The sequence below is a fragment of the Eucyclogobius newberryi genome, unplaced genomic scaffold, assembly GCF_026437365.1.
Source record: "Eucyclogobius newberryi isolate DKJ021-1_F unplaced genomic scaffold, fEucNew1.0.hap1 SCAF_14, whole genome shotgun sequence".
NCBI lineage: Eukaryota > Metazoa > Chordata > Actinopteri > Gobiiformes > Gobiidae > Eucyclogobius > Eucyclogobius newberryi.
This window is the reverse complement of record NW_027315768.1, coordinates 15,040,589-15,060,823: the sequence shown is the minus strand read 5'-3', so window position 1 is coordinate 15,060,823 and position 20,235 is coordinate 15,040,589. Positions and strand designations below refer to the sequence as shown.

The 20,235-nt window shown below is 39.3% G+C and overlaps 1 protein-coding gene across 1 annotated transcript; it reads right to left on the bottom strand.

Annotated features, from left to right (window-relative positions):
- Positions 1-5,284: 5,284 nt before the first annotated feature.
- On the bottom strand, positions 5,285-19,572 carry marchf4b (membrane associated ring-CH-type finger 4b). The gene is made up of 5 exons (XM_072444397.1): positions 19,244-19,572; positions 18,301-18,943; positions 9,366-9,521; positions 7,498-7,690; positions 5,285-5,853 (listed from the first exon to the last, which is right to left on the bottom strand). The coding sequence occupies exons 2-5, from the start codon at positions 18,676-18,678 to the stop codon at positions 5,441-5,443; spliced, it is 1,140 nt and encodes a 379-aa protein (XP_072300498.1). The 5' UTR covers positions 18,679-18,943; positions 19,244-19,572; the 3' UTR covers positions 5,285-5,440.
- Positions 19,573-20,235: the final 663 nt, after the last annotated feature.

Below are 20,235 nucleotides of genomic sequence, written 5' to 3'. Positions count from 1 at the left end.
GTTGCCTAATATCTTCTAACATTTTGAGGGAGCAATGAAGCACTGGCGCCATGTCAATTGGATAATACAATGGACATTTTGGTGCTCCACAAAAAATGACCATGTATAGTGTGACCATTTATAGTGCATTAGTTGACATTTATTTTTATAGGATAAACTATGGAGCGGTGGTGCAAATGAATGACATGCACATAGCACATGAGACTCAACTGAATATGTAATAGAAGATAATGAATGATTAATAATTAACAACGATTTAGAAAATATTATGCTTTGGCGCTTAGAACCCGGCGGAGAACGATGAGCAGAGCAGGAGATGAGGATTCTTCCCCCTGGAGCCTTGACACTGGTGGTGGTGGTGAAAATAAAACTTGAAAGTAAAATAAACTCTGTAAAGGTGGTGCTGGGGTGGAGGAGGGCTGTGCGAGCTGAACTGCTGAATGGAGGCTGAGCGGTGATTGGCAGCTGCTGTGTCATAACAGCGGGGGGGTGAAGGCTATGCAGCTGAGCCAGCAGGAATAGTCTTCCAGGCTGAAACGCCGCTATAGCTTCACATCAATTACACTATACTAAAATATTTAAGTTCGTACATTTCAAGTCAACACGTTTTTTAAAAAAGCTCACAACTTGTCCCTCAAGGGCTAATAGCTCGTCATAGAAAACAAGGAGGGAAAATCTCCACCAAATATAGGATATACTTTTAATCTAAATGCCCTGGGCCTTACACCATCATTGTGTGGAAGTGGTTAAATATTACATGTGCTATCTTACTTTTGCACATATCATCATTCTGAATAGACCTCCTGGATTTTGTTTTCCAATATGCGCAATATGATGAAATCTGCATGCAAGCTTGGCACACCGTGACAAGTGCATTAGTACATTTCAGTCTTAATTAAATGGTTGGTAACTTAGTTTTGTGACATGCTTTATCCCCAAATCATACGGAACACTCATTTTGACTCCATCGCGGCATAACTATTAGATTTATTTACTGCCGTGCAAATGACAATCTAGACCCAAATGGGCATTTCACTTGTGGGAGTACAGGATAAGCCACTTGCAGGTAAATGCCCTAGTTTAGAGCTGCATTTTAATGAGAGCGCATGTTGGAGTCTTGACATTTTGTGTGCCATTGACACTGCTGCTCAGGCTTTTCACTCATTTAAAACTCAGCCTCCTCGGGAGTCCAATTAGATGAGACGTAGCAATAGTGCACTCACATTGACTGACCTACTGGGGTTGTTTATAGAGCGCCCAAATGTGTGCCGGACGAGTGGGTGAGGGGGGACTGGGGTGCAGGCAATGCGTTTCCGAGGAGGTGCTGAGCGAGCAAGTGAGCGATTAGGTTGGATGCAGGCTACGTGAGATTTGTCCTCCAGGGATTGGTTGTAATGTGCTTGCTGCAACTATCCACTGTAAAAATGAGACAGAAATCAGAAACTGTACACAAAATACAACAAAGTCAAGCTTTGACAGCCACAGCTGCCCTGAGGCTAACTGAGAGGTGAAATGGCTGCCAATCTGCCCCAACAGCCTCTTCAACCTCCTCTCTTTGCTCAATTTTAAAGCAAAGTCTTACTGATGTGGGTGAAATGCAAACACAGTGACAGTGCGCACCTTTCAGTTAAAAAGAAAGGTTGTATATTAATTGTTGATCAGCAAAATATCTGAAATGTTGCACGATATGACAAAGAAATCTCTTTTTTACAGCACTGGATGTATTAAAGATGCACTTTTTCACATTTTTGACTGCCTGTTACCTGCTTGTCTCCATAGAAAAGTTATTACACTGCCTAAAATGTTCCACAATATGACATTTCATTTTTCTATCCTGCTTCTCAATTACAGGTGTTTTATTGGTCAAAAATACCTTGAAAAACAAACATTCTTACTGATAATGTGGTTGCCTCTGCACAGATCTGGCCTGTAACTTGGCCTGCTTGCATCCATGGAAGATGGATAAGGGTAATACCATACTGTAGAATCTCTGAGGAAACAAGCAGAAATAATGATCCTCTAGATAACATGGTGCACACAAGGTAACAGTCTTGTCATGTTGTGATTAAAATCTCACCTAAAGAGCCAGCGCACACTCTTTTTATCTAGGACAGGCCTTGTTAAATGTCAGCTGTGAAAAGTGACAAATCAAGATAAACAGCCACATACTGAGGATAGGAATAATATGATCCCAAATAAATAAACAAACTGACCAGATTCAGCCCCATAGTCTCATTTTGATTCAGCACAAAAGAAGCTTGTATTAAAAGCATCCACTTTGTGCATTTTCATAATTATAATCATTATTTTAATGTCTGGTCGGTAATGGTTCTCTGTAATGGGTATAATTTTGTCATACATTACCAAAAGCAAACAGGCCGTTCCAACGCTGCCGTCTCATTTCCACAGAAGTCGCTGAGAGAATGCGGTGCTTTTTGGCCGTGTTACTCAGACTGAAGATGACCTGCTTGAATAGTACATTAGCTGTTTGCAATTTACCCACTTTTCAAAGGTTCACAGTTCTATAGAGTCTGCAAAAATCTTTCTAGGTCGATGTTCTGCAGATGAAAGCACAGCACATAATGTAGAAAGGCAAAGCAAAAGCCTTCGAAATTTAAAATACGTTTCAAGAAATGTGTATGAAGCTTATAATGTATCATTTTCTGTCTGTAATAAAAGTGCCATTGAAACATAGAGAGATAAAGAACATTCCCCATTTTGGAAAAGCTAAGAGGAGCAAGACTTAAAGTGCACATAGACTACAACATTATAGCCTACTTTTACCCAGTATATATAATCTTCCTAGTTAGAGGTGAGATTCCCTCAACATTTTGCCATTTGTCTGCAGTTTCTAACCAAATATTTGTTTTTGATTCTATATTTTTCACAATTAGGTTAGGGTTAGGATCAGTGTTAGCTTTAGGAACAGTTCATTTGGTTAAGCTTAGCGCTTTGGAACGTGAATTAAAATGTAGAACATACTGTAGGTAAAGGTAATTCCACTGTTTCCTAGCAACCATATTGTAAACAAGGCCCAAAATCCATCTAATTACACAATAGTTAATGAAATGAATGTTCAAACTGACAGAAAAGTGTGTTCATTGGCTTTTGGATGGAATGTGACTTGCTGATGACATAGACTAATATGATTCTGTTGTAGAACTCAGCTCTACCTCCCGTATTTTCAATGTTTTGTTTTCTTTTTGGCCAACAGGCTCTATTTGACTGAAACAGGAATATGTGTTATCCACGCGACCATGAGCACTACTCTTCTTCACAGTCTTCCACTTGTCGGATTATTATTTAGCACCGGTCAAATGCTCTTCAAGTAGCCCAACCATTACCAACCTTCCAAAATGATTGTTACTGAAGTTAGATTTTTACAGAGTTGCCACAATTTTTAGCCCCCTCCACTTAAAATCAAACTGGTTTTGGAGTAGTTGTATCTTTCCCTTAAAAAAACACAATTACTGATAAAACTATGACGCAGACAGAATCATAGTTGCTGCTCTTGCCTAAAATACAACTCTATTAACTATTAACTTCACAAACCATAAACCATCTTCACCTAACATTATCTTATTAAAGCTTAAACGTTACTCCTTTGCAAATTTGCTCAATTTTGTGCATTTCCAAAACCGAATCTTGCACACCTCACCATTTATGTCAAAAAGCAGGGTAATGTATTCCTATCAGTGTTCTGTTTCTCCACAGTGTGCTGAGATTTCAGATTGATCAAAGCTGGATCTCCACAACAGCGGCAGAGGATTCAAAGAGACAATGTGTGAAGACGAGAAGACAGGCGTGTAGTCTGAACTCGCAATAACCTTTCCCTCTGTACTTCCTATGGATATTGGCACTTCGAGGATTTAATGCTTCAACATGGGATGAGTTTAGGAGCAGATACTGTATGCCTGTGGTTAATACAACTGAGAAGGGAAATCAAGAAGAGTCTATTACTAGAAAAAGAACATCTGTCATGTTGCTTTTCAGAACAGTGTCTTTAAAATCAGCATGAGTGTAATTTATACTTGATGTATTTTGATGTCAATGGGAAAGTGCTCAAAGGCGTCCACTTGTTTTCACACTGGGAATCGGGTCTGACTTGTGCTTGTAACGTATAATATTATATAATTGGATTTTGGAACGGTTTTAAGTACGGTAAGTGCATCCAAATGAACAACTGCGGGGCTCTTTAATGCTCAACCCCAGAACAACATGGAGCTGGTAAAAGGGATTCTTTTCTTCCTCCTCCAACATGCGTCTGATATTGAAAACCCTTTGGGATAAAACTGATCTTTCAAGAAGCAAAAGCAGCAGAAGCATCTCAAAGAGCATAACTGAATCAGAGGCTGAGTGAGAAGAGCTCATTGGCTTTGTGAGTTAAAGATGAACATGGACCAGGGTCTAATGGACGGCCACTAGCACCAAAGGAAACAGGAGTTTTTGGGGCTGGAAAACAGGAATATTTGGGAAATCATTTATACTTTTTCATAACTGCAATTAAATGGAGTGAATGAAGCCTGTGCTCTGGTTTTGAAGTATTCAGATCCTTTTAGATTTATTTCCAACTGGTTTTAGTCGTAGAAACTCAAACCCAAGTGAGAGGCCTATTCTGCTTGATAAAACCAAAACACCAAATGACAATATCTTAGCCATCATGTCAAATATTTTTGCAATTAAGAATAAATCACAACTGTTATTAAAGCAATATTTGATTTGAACTTGTATGTATATACAGTGGGCCATGTTTATGAAATGTTTAATACAATATCTACAAAGTCTCCCTCTAACGCTCAATACGATTGTGTAAGACATTGAAGAAATGCAGGTCCTTCACTAAATGTGAAAAGGCTCATAATCCTGTTGATTTATGTAATTCATTATTGTAGATGAAAATAAACCATAATAAAGAAACAAAACAGTTTCAAAACTAATTTTCAGAACAATTTAGTAAAACGATTTGCATTTTTGGTTCTTGTTATAGCAAATAGATTTGCAATTTGGTGAGGGTAAAATTATTAAATTCACATCACATTCACTATCCAGGGCTCCTAAAGTGCCAAATTAATACAATAATCACATGGATTTCACAAACATGATTGTGGAGTGCTACACGTATAAATGTTAAAACCTCATGTTGATAAGATGTTATTTCTCTGCGGAGCATATTACAACTTTTGCTTTTTGTTCATTTTCATTTCAATTTTATTTTGATAAATCTTCTGTTTCAAATCTAAACGAAGGTTTTGTTACTCTCCAAACAAAAATGATTCAGCTCACATTTGCAAATCAAACAACTTTGACTTTTATTCAATTCATGTAAGGACATCAGAGATGCAATTTGAACAAACAAGACATGTACTGATCCAATGCAGTCCTTGGGAGCGTGTGGCTGGTTTGTAAAAGTCTCCTCTTGAGTTAAGGCGTCAGGGTCTCCTCACACTGTGGTGACCCTCATGACCAGCTCCCGTGTGCTGGGGCTGGGCTGGCTGCTGCGGGGCTCTGGTTGTCGCAGATGGCTGAGGAGATGGAGGATGGTGTAAGGACAGTGCTCTGGGACCACGCTGCCATTGGTGGCGTCAGTGTGTGCATCGAGTCCTGCAGCCGCGACCACTGTAGTGGAGGTGGAGCCTGCGGCTGTGGAGGCCACCACCATGAGCGAGGACGTGGAATGGGACACGCCCACCCCAGTCTGAAAGGCCTGTCTGGGCTGAGTCCTGTCCACCGCCACCTCCTTCAGCTCCTCGCTGTCCAGAGTCTTGTCATAGTTCAGCACCTTCCACTGCTGGTTCACAGCCTGCCACCGGTGGAAGATACGGAAAACAGAAGGACCCTCGTGGACAATCAGCGCTGCAGAGGAGAGGAACTGTTAGTAAGCAGTCATAACAGGAAGTCTGACAGTATTTCCTGTCTACAAGTGTTTAGGGCCCGCCCTCACAATTTATTCAGACTTGGGAATTGACTAATTTATGATGATTAAAATGTTCAAAATGCACACCAAACCTGATGCTAAAGGGTAAAAGTCTATGTTTGCTGCCATAATAGACGGAATCATTTCAAATTGAATGATAATGTATTGTATGATACCTAAAATAAATTATATTAGTAAAGCAATTTTAAAGTAGGAATGAGAATTAATTCTCAAATATGTCTGAGGCCTAATTAGCCTCATGGAGATAATCAATAGCATCTTATTACAGTTTAAAATTGCGTATTGATCAACATTCAATGAACTTTGGAAACTCAACCGCTCATTAGACACAATGTTATATTATAATGTGGATATGTAATAACCAAATATATTTAACTTTTCTTCTAACAAGCTTGTGTGGCACAGTCTTATTAGAAGAAAAGTTAAATTCAAATGTAATATTAGAATTCATTAAAAAAAATTAATAATATATATATATATATGTAACATTTCACATGGGCATGTTTGTAAATTACTTATATCATGAAAAGACACCAAAGCTTTATATTGCTACAGTGATAAAATGGTCATGGATCAGGAGCTTGAGAGGGGTCACGAATCAAGATGACTTTGTGACAGTTCCTGGGCTGACCTTTTCAAAAATATTAAGCTCAGTTCCACCTCTATATCCTCAATATGCAGCCTTTTCAAGTATGCAAAGGTCAAGTCACACTCAATAAACTCTGTATGTTTCTATGGCTTATTGTTTTATGCATGACTATATGCTTCTGGCACCATTATTCTCCTCTATTCTATTCTATTCTTAAATTTAACTGAACTGAAAAAATAATATTGCAATAATATTATCACAATATTGAACCTGGTTAATGTTTTCTTCTCATATTGGGAAGCACTAGATTCAGATTTATACAACACATGCAGAACGTACCACCACACGTGTCATCATAATGAAGAGAAAGTATGTGTCATTCACCTTATTTATGCTTAATTTAGGTATTAGTTGATTAATGAGTCATCAGCACTGAATGAAATGAGTCATCTTTTTCCATTGGCAGCAGAAATAACAGTCCAGTGTCTCTCTCAAACCTTGTTTTCTGATAAGTGCACATCAGACCTTTGCTCTTAAATGTCTGCAAGGTGACAAGATAATGAGTGTAAAGTGCGACGCTAAAGACTCCACGGCCAATCAGATCAACTGCTGAGGAGACACTCATCCTCCGTCTGCTGCCGTGACAGTCACTGCTTTCCTAATGTGAGACGCCTTCACCAAAAGTCTGCAGGTCCCCGGGCTCCACACCAGGACTGCACGCTCAGAGCTCAGAGCCCACACACACCGGAGGAGGTCTCAAAACCTTTTACTCACCCCCTGTTGTTCTGCTCAAGTCAGTGGTTGTTTTCATCATGTCGTTTGTAATGGAATTAACCAGTTTTACATAGATTTAATAAAAGTCAGTTTGCATATAAGCTCTTTATTTACTTTGTACTACCATGGTCTAAATGTGTTGGATTTAGCTGGATTTGTTTCAGTAGTAAAGTAAAATAAAATGTCCCAACGTCCTTACCGATGCAGACTATATCCATGAAGCCGTACATGCCGTAGCAGATCTGGAACAGCAGGTCCTGCCGTTGCCAGCGCGCTGATGGACTGAACGATGACCACACCAACCACGAGATACTGGCCATGAGGAACAAGGAGCCCAATATGGCTGCTGCGATCTGCACTTTCTCTATCACTGTCAGGGAGATGGCTTGCCACTGAATGAAAACAACAATAGATTAAGTAAGAGGCAATACTGCATGTTGTGAATTTTAATATCTTAGCTGTTAGAGTTATGTGCTATTTGAGCCGTCGTTCATTCTGGATCATTTGTGTCTAAGCCACAATCAATAGAACTAATCTTTATTTGAAATGTTATTTTTAATTATTTATATTCAAAGTTACTCAGGCTGATAATTGAATTTGGAACTTCAACGTACTGCAACATGAAGAGAGAGTTTATTATAGAGGCCTCCATCACAATGTTCTTTCACACAACAGTGTTTAGTCAATCCATAGAATTAAAATAAAACTGTAATTAATTGAGCATCAGTCTTTTGTAGAGAAAGATTCAGTTGTAGTCATCTGGACAGTAGTGCTTCTCAATCTGCTGGTCTATTCTGAGAACTCAGATATTTATTCTACTCTGGGCTGTGTAAACCGTCCACCGGGCAGAGCCTCCTGATAATAGCCTGTCCTGTTTCCCCTGAAACTTTAAGTCCAGACGATACAACTGAATCTTTTTCTACAGTGGACAACTCCAGGACGAATGAGGGATTGCACCCACTTCCTTCAGTCAATTGCACTTCGGAAGAAAAGTTTTATGTTTTATCCCAAAAAGATAGTGTGATAATATTATGTCTTCAAAATCAATCACAAAAGTACAAAAATATCACCATATACTATTATTTGATGATTTACAACATGTTTTTTTTTTTTCATTTTTATTTCTAACTAGCTCTTTTTGCAGCATTAAGTCACAATAAATGATATGGTCGATATTCAGATGTTGCATCTTAAAAACAACATTTACAATATATTCTAACTATTGCTATATTGACAACGCTTCAAGAGAGTAAAGTGAGGTTTACATGGGTCAGTATGTAATGCTCGACAGAAAAAATAAATGAATAAAAGAAATATGTATCTATATAAAAATTAAATATGGTATAGTGTAAACACATACTGTACTTTGAAGACGTACAACTACAGTAGGTGGCGGTAACAACATAGAAAAAAATGGTGTATTATTATAATATAATGTTTAATAAGCATTTATACAATGCTTATTAAACTATTTAACTATTAACCAAGTGATGAATTCTTGTAAATATGCATAAACAAATAAACAAATGCCTACTCTATTAATGCGTTATAAATAGTTTACTAAGGAAGTGGTTTCCAAAGTGAGAGTCGGCAAGCATGAGCTGGGGTTGAGAGATGATGTAATTTTAAAACTATGACATTGCACTTGATCTCTTTTTTAAGTGAAAACATCTAGTTTAGTGAAATTGGGTCAGATAACACAATAAACTACTAAAGTAAATATAAATAAATGTGTTGGAACTGGGAACTATTACAGACATCAATTTCATTTCGCTGTCAGGATCCCGAGGCGGTTTCATGATTATTTTGGGGGGTCCCGGCCTGAAAAGTTTGGAAACCCCTGTTCTATGGAACCTTGATTTAAAGCATTACCAACATTACATATAGTTTTTTTTTACGTTTTTTGTCAATGATTTACTTCCTAGAGAATTGTATTTCGTATTTGATTATACATTTTATTTCCTACTCCTTTTAATGTCCAATCGTACATGACCCACAGCTGCCATCAGTGCACATTCTACACTCAGACGCTCACTGCCCTGTAAACGTCACTTGCAGCCGTCTCACCTGGAGTGGGTTCTTGGTGCTGATGGCGATGACCTGATACTTGTAGTAGCACAGCTCGCACGCCCACGATCCCCTCTCACTGATCCATTTGATGAGGCAGGGCTGGTGAGTGCAGCGGACGGACCCACAGCAGCGGCACGGGCTCAGGAGCTCTCCCTGTGGTCAAAAATCACAGCCAGTCCGTGTCAGCCTTGTCCCAAAGCAAGAAGCTGCTCATACTAACACCGTCCTATTTTTGTTGTATCTTTTACGAATTACAGTGCACCGCAATGCATGCTCATCACCACAGTTTGAGAAAAAAAACACACACAGACTAGCGCAAAACCAGGTGCCTAAAGCAATTACTGCCAATCCTCTCAACTTCTCAACCCCAGCTGAAAACCAATTTGACAAGCATTTTATTGTGGGTTACAGCATGCATATCACCTTTAGTTGCTGTTCCTTTTGTGCTAGTTTATTGATTTTCTGAGAGCTTTGCATATGCTGTCAAGTGAGAAAATGCATTCGCTGTTTAAGCACACTGCAAGGATAATATACACACACAAATACCAGCTCGGATTTGAAGCCAAAGCTTTGTCAGGCGCTGCGCTGTCAGGTGAGATGCCTTGATTACTCCTGAAGACTGACTCAGCCAATGAACAACGTTGTGCAAATAGATGTAGCAAAAACACTGTAAGCGCTTGGGATTGTCTCATCTTATAGAAGAAAACTAACCTAATGGACATTTTAAACGTAGCTTTCATTCAAAAGTATTCTGACATTATAATATGTGATAGATCACATGCTTTTGTTTATGGTGCTTAATATTGTCTGAAATAAGCATTTCAATGGATGTTTTGCACAGTGGCCTGAAAAATGTTGGATTTTGTGACATTCAAACACGAGCACTATAACACAGGTTTGCCTTTCTTTATTTGATTCAATAAGTTTGAAGAGGACAGGGCCTATTTTTATATGGGAGACTCACTGTTTTTGAAAGAAATATCCAAACTTGAAACCTTATCATTACTTCTAGGGATTGAAATTTGCCATATTAATATTACGGCTTAAAGTGCAGCAATCCAGTCTTCAGGCACAACTTTCCAAAGCCACAGTGACAAAAATAATTTCACTTTTGCTTATTTGTATACTGCAAGAGAAGATGTTGAATGCTATGCCAGTTTTATGTGGCTAGACACAGTAATTACAGAGATCTGAACCATAAACCAGGTCAACAGATCTGCAATCCGACAAATACAGTAAATAGAAAATTCTATCAAATAATTCTGACCTGTCTCCAGCTCAGTTTTAAAATGATAGGCATATGATAATGTTGCGTCACAAGTCTCTTAAAATCCAGCAGCTTTTATTTGACATCAGAATATGTAAGCTGAACTGGAATGGCCTTCACAAAAGTCTCCACGAGAAGCTGGTGCGTTCAAGTGCCTTGTTGATCTGTGTACTTAATAACCCCTCACAGTTTTATTAAAGTGAATAAAAACGCTTGCATTCAATGTTCTTGTTCAAATTTTCATGGCCTTCACGTACACTCAATTGAACGAGACTCTCAAAATTTTACATTACAAAGGAATTCACTGAACAAATGAGGGATATATTTCCCCTCACAAAAAGCCTTAAAATCATTAAATCATTTTTCTTTAACTGTCAAAAGAATGACCAAACGAGGTCTAGACAATTCATCTGGGTTTGCTGCTGTGGTTTGAACAAAAGTGTAATCTTGACAAATTCAAAGCATGTTCTCTTTCTATAGATGTGTTTTCATCGAACGGGACTGAGCGCCAGGCTATACTGAATGAAAAGTAAATTAGCTAAGCCCCCAGGACAGAAAAACCAGCTCTCAGTCACTCCGAGTTAGCCATTGTTACCTGTCTATTCAATATCCCCTCTCCCCCGTCAACCTCCAACATGCCATCCATATTGTAATGAGAAATCCAAAGTGCAGCGAGTGCCTGGATTACTTTCGCCGATGCGTTATTGTGCCGGCGTGCCTGGCAGATGGAGCGAGTCGCCCTGGCCCAGAGAGGAAGAATGGAAAAGCGGGTGTATGAGGGACAAATGGGCTGTATGCAGATGGATGGGGTGGGCGTGGGTTGGCACAGGCTCCATGACACTTGCGCCGTGTCCAGTGGGACTCAGAGCACTCACTGTGACTGGCCCAATCGCAGCCAAAGACTCACCGTGATACCAGAGCGCTCCGTATCAAAAGCCCACGCAGACAGGGAGTGATACGTAAATGTCTGTTTGATCAAACAGCCATAATCATCACAGACACACAAAGGAACAATGAGCTCTATTGTGTTGGGGTCTGATGACAGGCAGACCGAGTAAATGTGCCCGCACAGATTCTGTGTCGGGAATTTCATGACTGTAAAATGTAATTAGGTGAAGGGGAAATTAAATTTAAAAAATAAATGAAATTGTTTCTTGAATAGTTTTACAAAAACTAGACAACAAAATACAACTCAACAACCACTATTGCCTACTACTGTTGGCACGACTTAAACCCTCTCTGTTGAGTACTTTTACTTCTATTTACTATATGGCTGCTGTTATACACAAAATACAATCTAGACTTGAATATCACAACCACACAATTGTCTCAAAATTGTTGTTCAAAAGTATCCACTTTTATTGCTGGTGCATACTTACACAAAGTTTGTGTACATATGCAAGCAGTTCAAAGTATAGGGCTATATGATACGTGTACTGCAATCAAATCAAAATTACAATTTGCACACTGCAAATAATGTAATGTCATCCTATGCAAACAACAAAATGCATCCTGTTTTAGTGTGTAATATTTCAAACAGTCCTTATTTTAGTCGTCTTTCAAATGGTAATGCTCTTGAAAGGGTTTCAAATTGAAAATGTAAATAGAAAACCACTAATAAAACATAAATCACAATGCTAATTGCATACATTGTGCATTGTCAGAAAAATCACAATTTGGTTTCCCTCTCAAAATCATGCAGCCGAAGTTCAAAGTGAACCAAATGTATAAATGTGTTTATTCATAAAATTATCTTAGTACTGCACTAATACATTTTTTAAAACTTATTTTCTAAGTAAAAGTATTTAAAGAAACTTATATGTAGTCGCTTTCCACCACAGGATATTAGATTTAGCAATTGGTTTGGGTCAGTTCAATCAATGGAAGTGAACTCTATCAACTCACATGGAACAGGGAGATTGTGGAATTATAAAGCAGCTTCCATACTTCAATTCGGCCACAGGCGTTTCATTTTTAATGCTACTATATATACCAGGATTATTGCACACATCATTACACAGAGTATGTACTTCAAAGCCATTTGAAAAGGTTAGAGGGGATAATAAGCAATCACTGACTTAATTGATTTACCGACAATCATTTCCCCCACATTTATGGCTGCATCGTGACATTCAGACATCTTCTCAGTGGATCCATCTCACCCTTTCCTCTGCATTCTCCTCTCTAAAATCAACTAACTTCAACTTATCTTTCACACTACATCCAAGAATCACATTTCTTTCTGGTAATAAACGAAGCATCCCTGGAGTATCCTTATGTTCAAGACCTATATTGATTCTTACCTCTATGAATTATCTATGTGCTGTCTTTCAAATCAAATCCACAAGTCCACATTCATATTTCAATAAAAGGCTCCTGACAAGCATAGAAATTGAATTACCAAGTTATGCTTTAAAATCAAGAATAACCCTTTGAGTCCACATTTTAAACTCGTCCAGGAGCCTCAAGATTTTGGAGAAGACCCAAATTGGAACGTAATGAGGTGGGATATATTGTTGTATGTTAATAACTGTGACCATTCAGATTTGATTGTGATTCACCTGCACTAGTCACTCCCAAACCTCAACATCTTACTGCTCTGTCTATCATCATGCAACACTGCTGGTCTCAATTTATCGGAATAATTGAGACTAATCAACAACTAAAATAATCTTTGACTATTTTACTTATTTTTCATCAATATTTGGATAATAAAGACTCTAAACCAGCCTTTTATTAGATACAAGACAGTGCCAGTTTTAAATCAAAACAGCAAACTACAGTGAACTTCAAAGTGGCTTTTTTGTATTCTCAATACAGAAAACATCAGTCACCATATTTTATTATAATCTGTTTATAGAAGCACTTTAAAACTCTAATTTACGATAGAAGTAATCGTTTGACTAGTCAATTAACAAAAATAATTGCTGACAATCGAATACTGACATAATGTCTCCTGGTCTCATCACAGTCCAGTGGAAACTGTCCAGTCACAACAAAAACACACAGGCAGCAATTTACAGCTTCTCCCATAAACAGTAGAGGCTGCAAAAGGGAACTGAAATAACTTAGACTAGTTGACTATTAAAATCATCACAAACATAAAACTATTATCTGGACAAAACAAACTTTAAGACATTTCATAATAAAACAGCTACAACCTTTATTTAAATCTTAATGTACAATTGAAATAATTGTTTCACTAGTCAACTAATCAAAAATAATCACTGACTACTCTAATAGCACAGCTCTAATATACAGTCTGTATTCAAGGGCAAAGATCCTTCCGTTATATAAGATGATAACAGTTGATAAACCGTCACACAGGATGAAATAGACACAGCAGCAGAGCCATATAGGAAAGATGGAGCTTACTTGGCCCCTGAAGGTGTCTCATTGTGGCACAGACAAACGCAGTGTACGAGTGCATTATCTCGTCCATGATTTAGGGAGAAAACACAACATTTCTCCCTCAGTGAAGCTGCGACAGCGGCCCCAAAGGGCCCTTCATAATCCTCCATGACACTTTGAGAAAGGGCTTTTTATACAGCCAGTGTGAATGACTTCAATATAACTGTACATTATTCTGGCACAGAGAGGAAGTTATGAAGGCTTTTCTCCAGGTCAGGTTTAATTATAGACACAAGGCCAGTAACATAAAAAACAATTCAAAATCATTAATTGTTGCAGAAAATGTTGAGATAATTCATAATATCACAATTTTAGGACACAGATAAACTTGATAAATCATTCTAGTAACATATTTCCAAATGAAGCTGCAATAAGTGAAAAGCAATTAAACTAAAGGTGAACGGCAATATGCAAAAATAAATCATGCATTTTCTAGATTCTTGGTCACAATTTAAATCTTGGGATTTTGTGGCTCATAGTGGTTTATCAGACAGGACAGTTCAGCGTGAAATGGGGATGAGAGAGAGGGGACAACATGTAGTAAAGTGTCAGAGCCGGGATTCTAACTCACGACACTGCAGCCGGCTGCACGTGGAGCCTGGCATATGTGCCGCTGCCTTAACCACTATACCACCGAGCAGCACCACAATTTCAATCTTATCACAGCTGCTGCAGGTAGTACCTTTTAATCTCCTGGGAAAACGTACCTTAAGCCATCTGCTGCGTCTTCCCAGCGATTGGTTTAATCCACCTGTGATTCGCTCAGTCTTACAGAGTCTGACCAATAGGAGGAGTGAGTGCTTTAAAGTGTCTGTGTTTGAGCGTAGCGGTGTATCAACACTGAACCATCATGACGACCTCATCAAAAAAGCAGACTGTCTCAGGATCAGATCACAATTTTTCCCAGCCCTATGTTAAACTTTATTGTTAGTAGTTATAATCTGTCATACATGTAGAAATAATACAAGAAATTATTGTTCATCACTAATTTACCAAACATCAATTTAGTAATTATAGTAATAGGCCCAGTGGAAACAATGGGCACTGAGCAATTATCACTTCAAATCAAATGTGTGATTTTCCTGACAACTGTTTAATAACCTCATAGCCTTTTGTAATGGGACTCATCAGTGTGAGGCATCAATCTCACACCAATAACAGCACAAACATATAAAGCATATTTTAGAATATTTTCAGAATTATGAGAAATAAGGATCATTGCCATAGTGATTAATAATTTAAAGCAAAATAATACATCAGTGTTGCATATAAGAGCAAGATGAAACAAATGAGTAGACGCTTGTGTTTCATTTTAGAGTTGATAAAATAGTCAATACTCAATACTAATTGTTACTAGAACAAGTATCAAAACTAGATACTGCTTGAGCGAGTATTGGTTTTGAAATAAAACTATTAAACAAAGAGGACAAAGTTTGACCTTTCCTGAATAGTTTTTGAATGGTCTAGTTCCATTCTGACATTGGTATCCAGTATGACATATATTTGGAATTGTATTGCTATTATCTGACCACTTCTATACACTGCAAAAAATTATTTCTCTATGATTGCTAAACGGACTATTAGCACGCGTATATGAGCACTTTTCACTGCATATTAAATTTGAGTATAATCATTTTAAACGATCGGGTCAAGCAATAAAAGTCAATTATTATTTCTTCTGCATCGCTGTGCCATTTGTAGCCCACTATACCGTGTATTTACAAGCCTCGAGATGAAAGTGTTTTGGAGGTGGATTGTCAGATCAGATACTGACACTCTTGGTCAATGTGACGTCCCTGAGGCCATAGCAGAAGAGTGTAATGTCCCATATACGCTGGCTCTTCCTCACTACATCATCCCCCCCTTTTCAGACCAAACTGGGGCCTGTTTACACCTACTCGCCCGATCCATATTTGGACTTGACCCAAACCCACGGACGGACAAAGACAAAGGGGTAAAGACCCCGGAGGCGGATGGGAGCTCGCATAACGATGGCACAACGTAAAATCAAGCGTTATTGACAAGCTGCAATTTCTCATGAAAACCCCAATGAGGCGGAGGAAGCCAAGGGAAATGCTGCAAAGTTTGAGGCGGTGATTTGTATGCGCCGAGTATGCGGACGCTGTGTATAGGTTATTAAAAAGTACTTGTGTTTCTACAGCCAGACCAGCAAGATCCAATCCCAGTTTACAAATGTTGGATTCAGTTCACTCAATCAAACGGCTTTCCACCAACCTTGAGAGAAAGACCAAATGACAGAAAAAGTAGGCTATTTAGGCAACACCAGAAACAGGAATACATTAACTAAAACTGGAAACAAAAAAATATCAATTAATGGGACAGGCTAGATATTTACTATGCTTTCAATAGTGGAGCCCAGTAACAACAGTGCTGTGCCAAGGCGCTCAGCTCAAAGAATCCTTTCAAATTAATGTCACTAATAATTAGTTAGTCTGCGATCAAGGGTGGACTCATGCACTAAATTGTGGCTGGAGTAATTAGCTGATAAAACTTAGAGATGAGGTAGACTAAACTGTGTAACGACCACAAAATGAGAGATGCTGGGGTGAGGGAAGGCTACAGAAAATACAAAATACTAAATGCAGATGTAATGGATGGCTGGATCACAGATAACTGTTAAATGAGATTTTTAAATGCGTGTGCTGTCTAAATCTTTTTCATGGCTCCGTATTTTATGAGACAGTTATTTACCAATGTAAAACTTATAGCCTGTTCTCCATGTTTCTGTTAAAAATATTTGTTAGTGTTCATTTAGACCAGGAGTGCAACAACAGGATAACAAAAAGCAAAAATGTGATTTGATCCAGGTGAAATAAAGTTTATACGTCAATTTGCCTGAGAACACAATAAAGGAAATTTACTGAAAAGAGGATTAAAAATATAGCATGTTTTGCAAAATTAGAATATTGAGTGTAACGTCTGTAAAATGACCTGAAAAAGTGACTCCCAGACAATATTATATAGTGATGTTTCTGCTCTTTTGTGGTTCATTTTATGGTTCACGTTTTCTGCTCGACCTGAGCCAAAACTATGACGTTTACATGCATATTTTAACACATTCCTGATGCATTGTTAAAATATCATCTAAAAATTGTTACTGAGATCATGCAAAAGAAAGAGAGTTGATATAATTTTTTGTCAATATTGCCCACACTTACTTCAGATGTAAGAAATCCACTCAAGAAAAACTGTAACACTAATACTAAGTTGCCACACATCAGCTGTACACCCTTCATCTCCGTGATGTGACGTGCGCGCCAACATGTGCTCAAAGACTCTTGTCACACAGTGTAACTAATGTCTCTGCAAATTGCTAAGCGCTGGCGTTCCCTGTAACAATTTATTATTTTTTTATTGCAGCCCGTCTTAGCCGTCGTGTCTCAGATTTTCCTGTCTTGATTGATGTAGAGCCACATTATGATCAATATAGTCCCAAAGGCGTGGACTGGGAGGGATGATTACCGAAAAGGCTCTCCCCGTCTGTTCAGCACACTCTTTCATGAGCGTATCCAGGTGGTATCGTGGAGTGGGAGAAACATTATTTGATTTTTTTCCCCCCATGCATGCAATGTGTAATGAGTTGTTACTGCAGCTCAATGTATCCTCCACACTTGTCGACTATGAGGACGAGGTATTTCTTTATGCTCCTACTGGTAGCTATAGCTGTCGTTTCATGCACGTCTGAGTTCAGACTGGAGTGGGATTGCTCCAGCAGTGGTCCGGCTTCACCAACACCAGAGCAGTGGTGGTTCTCATTTTGCCTGGTAATCGTCTGCTCGTTATGACCGGTCTCATGTCAGCTACTGCAAACTGAAGCAGCCAATTCTTGTAGAAATGCAGTATAAAACAAAAAGCCTTTTTCCTATCCACCATTTTGACTCTTATCTCCTAAGTATGAGCCTCCTAGAACAGGCCAGGTTAATTAAAACCTGAAAAATGTAATTGCAGGTCAATGTTTTGTTTGGTCCTAGGTCAATTGTTTCCGGTTTAGTCATTACATCTCATTTTGACATAGGTCGATTTGCACATGGCAGTCTGAATTGGCTGATATTAAATTGTTATTACACTGATTAAGAGTGGCATGAGCAATACTTTCTGACATCAGGGTTTCTAAATGATGAGAAAAAAACATTTTGGGCTTCATTTGATATATCTAAAAAGAAGAATTAAATGTGGGCATATAGACCTAATTGTCTAATAATGTCTGGAAAAATGTGCCACTTCTATACTCACATGCTCAGGCCCCTGAAAGCAGATCCTGCACACGGGTGTCCTGAAGCCACTCTCGGTGTAGCTGGTGAGGGAGAACCTCTCTTCCAGTTTGCCCTTCGAGCAGTCATCTGAGGAGCTGCTGTGGCCGCGCAGGGCCGCTGACAGCTCCGCAGCGTCCACCCAAACACCCGCTGGTGCACTGGCCGCGGCCAGGGCGGCTCGCTCCCCCGCCGGCTGTTGCTGGTGGCTCCGTGTTAACGTGTTATTGTTGTCGGGGACGGTGACGCCTGGCTCATGGCTTGCTGTCGCTTGGCTGCTCATGGGGGCGAGCAGGAGCACCCTCAGGTCACCGAGCAGGACGCAGCAGCGGCTCTTCAGCATGCCCTGGCCGCGCAGCATCAGCCCCTGTCCGGCCACCAGCTCAGAGCACCGCGGAGAGGAGCGGGGAGACTCTGCTGGCGTGTACTGTACGTGACCCCGGCATCAGCAAACACTTGGTGTCGTGACAACCCACACCATCAAGGATATTTGGATTGATTAGTTTATATCCGTTTTACAAACACGCTGGTTTAATTTCCTTCCAGTGGGATGCAAATCCGATTGAGAAATAATTCCAATTGATGCAAACAAGTGTCTGAAGCCATTGGGCTGGACAAACGGAGTGCTAAAAGAACAAAGTCAGTGTTAGATTGATGGGAATATGTATTCAAGTAACAAGATACGGACCGCCAACTGTGTCCACTGAGCGCTTGAATAGTCTGCTCTGCCCATGGACTACAGGCTATTATCCTGCTCACAGCGGACTGAACAGAGCTGCTAATACAGCCTATGTAGGCGACTAGTGAATGAACCTTAATAAAAGGACATTTTACAGTAAAGAGAGACATTGAAGCTACATGTCCTGGAGTTTTAAAATCAGAACATACAATGGACGTTAAGCACGTTAAGGCTAAATCCGTCTTACCTGGCGAGCTACACCAATTGCAATTGCAATAGGACTCACAGTTTCAAGCTTTTTCATGGATGCCCAGGCAGACTGCAGGTCGAAAACAAGTCTGTTTGAAGCTTACATCCCGAATGATCGTGTTTCTATTTCCCGGGGACAAGCCAAAGCAGTTTAAATCCGTAGGTAAAATCCAGCGCGGGCAGGACGGTCCTGCCGAAGGTGAACGCAGATTCTCTTGTGATTATTGGCCGTGGACTCGGTGCTGCATCTTCAGCCCCATGATTCCTGGGACAGCTCCCAGACGCCACACGTCATCACCGCACAGTGATGCAAGCTGCCAATTCAATAGCTCCTATGGGCTGTGGATGCGAGCGAAGCACTGGACATGAGCAAGAGGAAGAGAGAAATACCACGCGAGCTACAATAAGGGTCGGTCTCTTCTACTTGTCATGCGTGGGAAAGGAGGGTGTAGCATAGTTATTGGGTAGTGAGTTTAAAAAATAAAAATAAAAAAAAAATCCTGGCATACCTATACGATTTTGAGATAGAAATAAAAGACAAGTAAACAACTTTAAGATCATCTTCAAAACAAGACTAAACTAATCAATGGCAATGGCTTAAATATGTTCATAATCACAAAGCAAGGACAAAAAATGCATAGTATCTGGTGCTCTCACTTCTGAGTTTGAACAGGACATATCCTTATGGCCATAAATCAATTGAACATGTGCAAAATCCCTTTGTGTCTCATTTAATAAATGCTTAACAGAGAGTTTTAAAATAAATGCATAAACATGATAGTACTGTGTTATAAAGGGATAGCTGAAAAGTTTAGTGATTAAGCAGGCAGTTGCCCAGTGACCTGAAGGTAAATTGTTCATACCCAGCTCTGACCAGAGCATGTTGTTGTGTCATTGGGCAACAAAACTATATGGAGCATGAAAGTGCCTAGTGGTGGCGAGTAAAGGTCAAATCAAAATAATACATTTTGGCATTTGATCATCAAATTT

Excerpts from the sequence above, each read along its gene's own strand:
- marchf4b (XM_072444397.1), bottom strand. The coding sequence starts at position 18,678 with ATGCTGCGCGGCCAGGGCATGCTGAAGAGCCGCTGCTGCGTCCTGCTC. Across the intron at positions 9,522-18,300 it reads GCTTTCAGGGGCCTGAGCAT|GGAGAGCTCCTGAGCCCGTG; the intron begins GTGAGTATAGAA and ends TTTTGACCACAG. Across the intron at positions 7,691-9,365 it reads GCACCAAGAACCCACTCCAG|TGGCAAGCCATCTCCCTGAC; the intron begins GTGAGACGGCTG and ends GTTTTCATTCAG.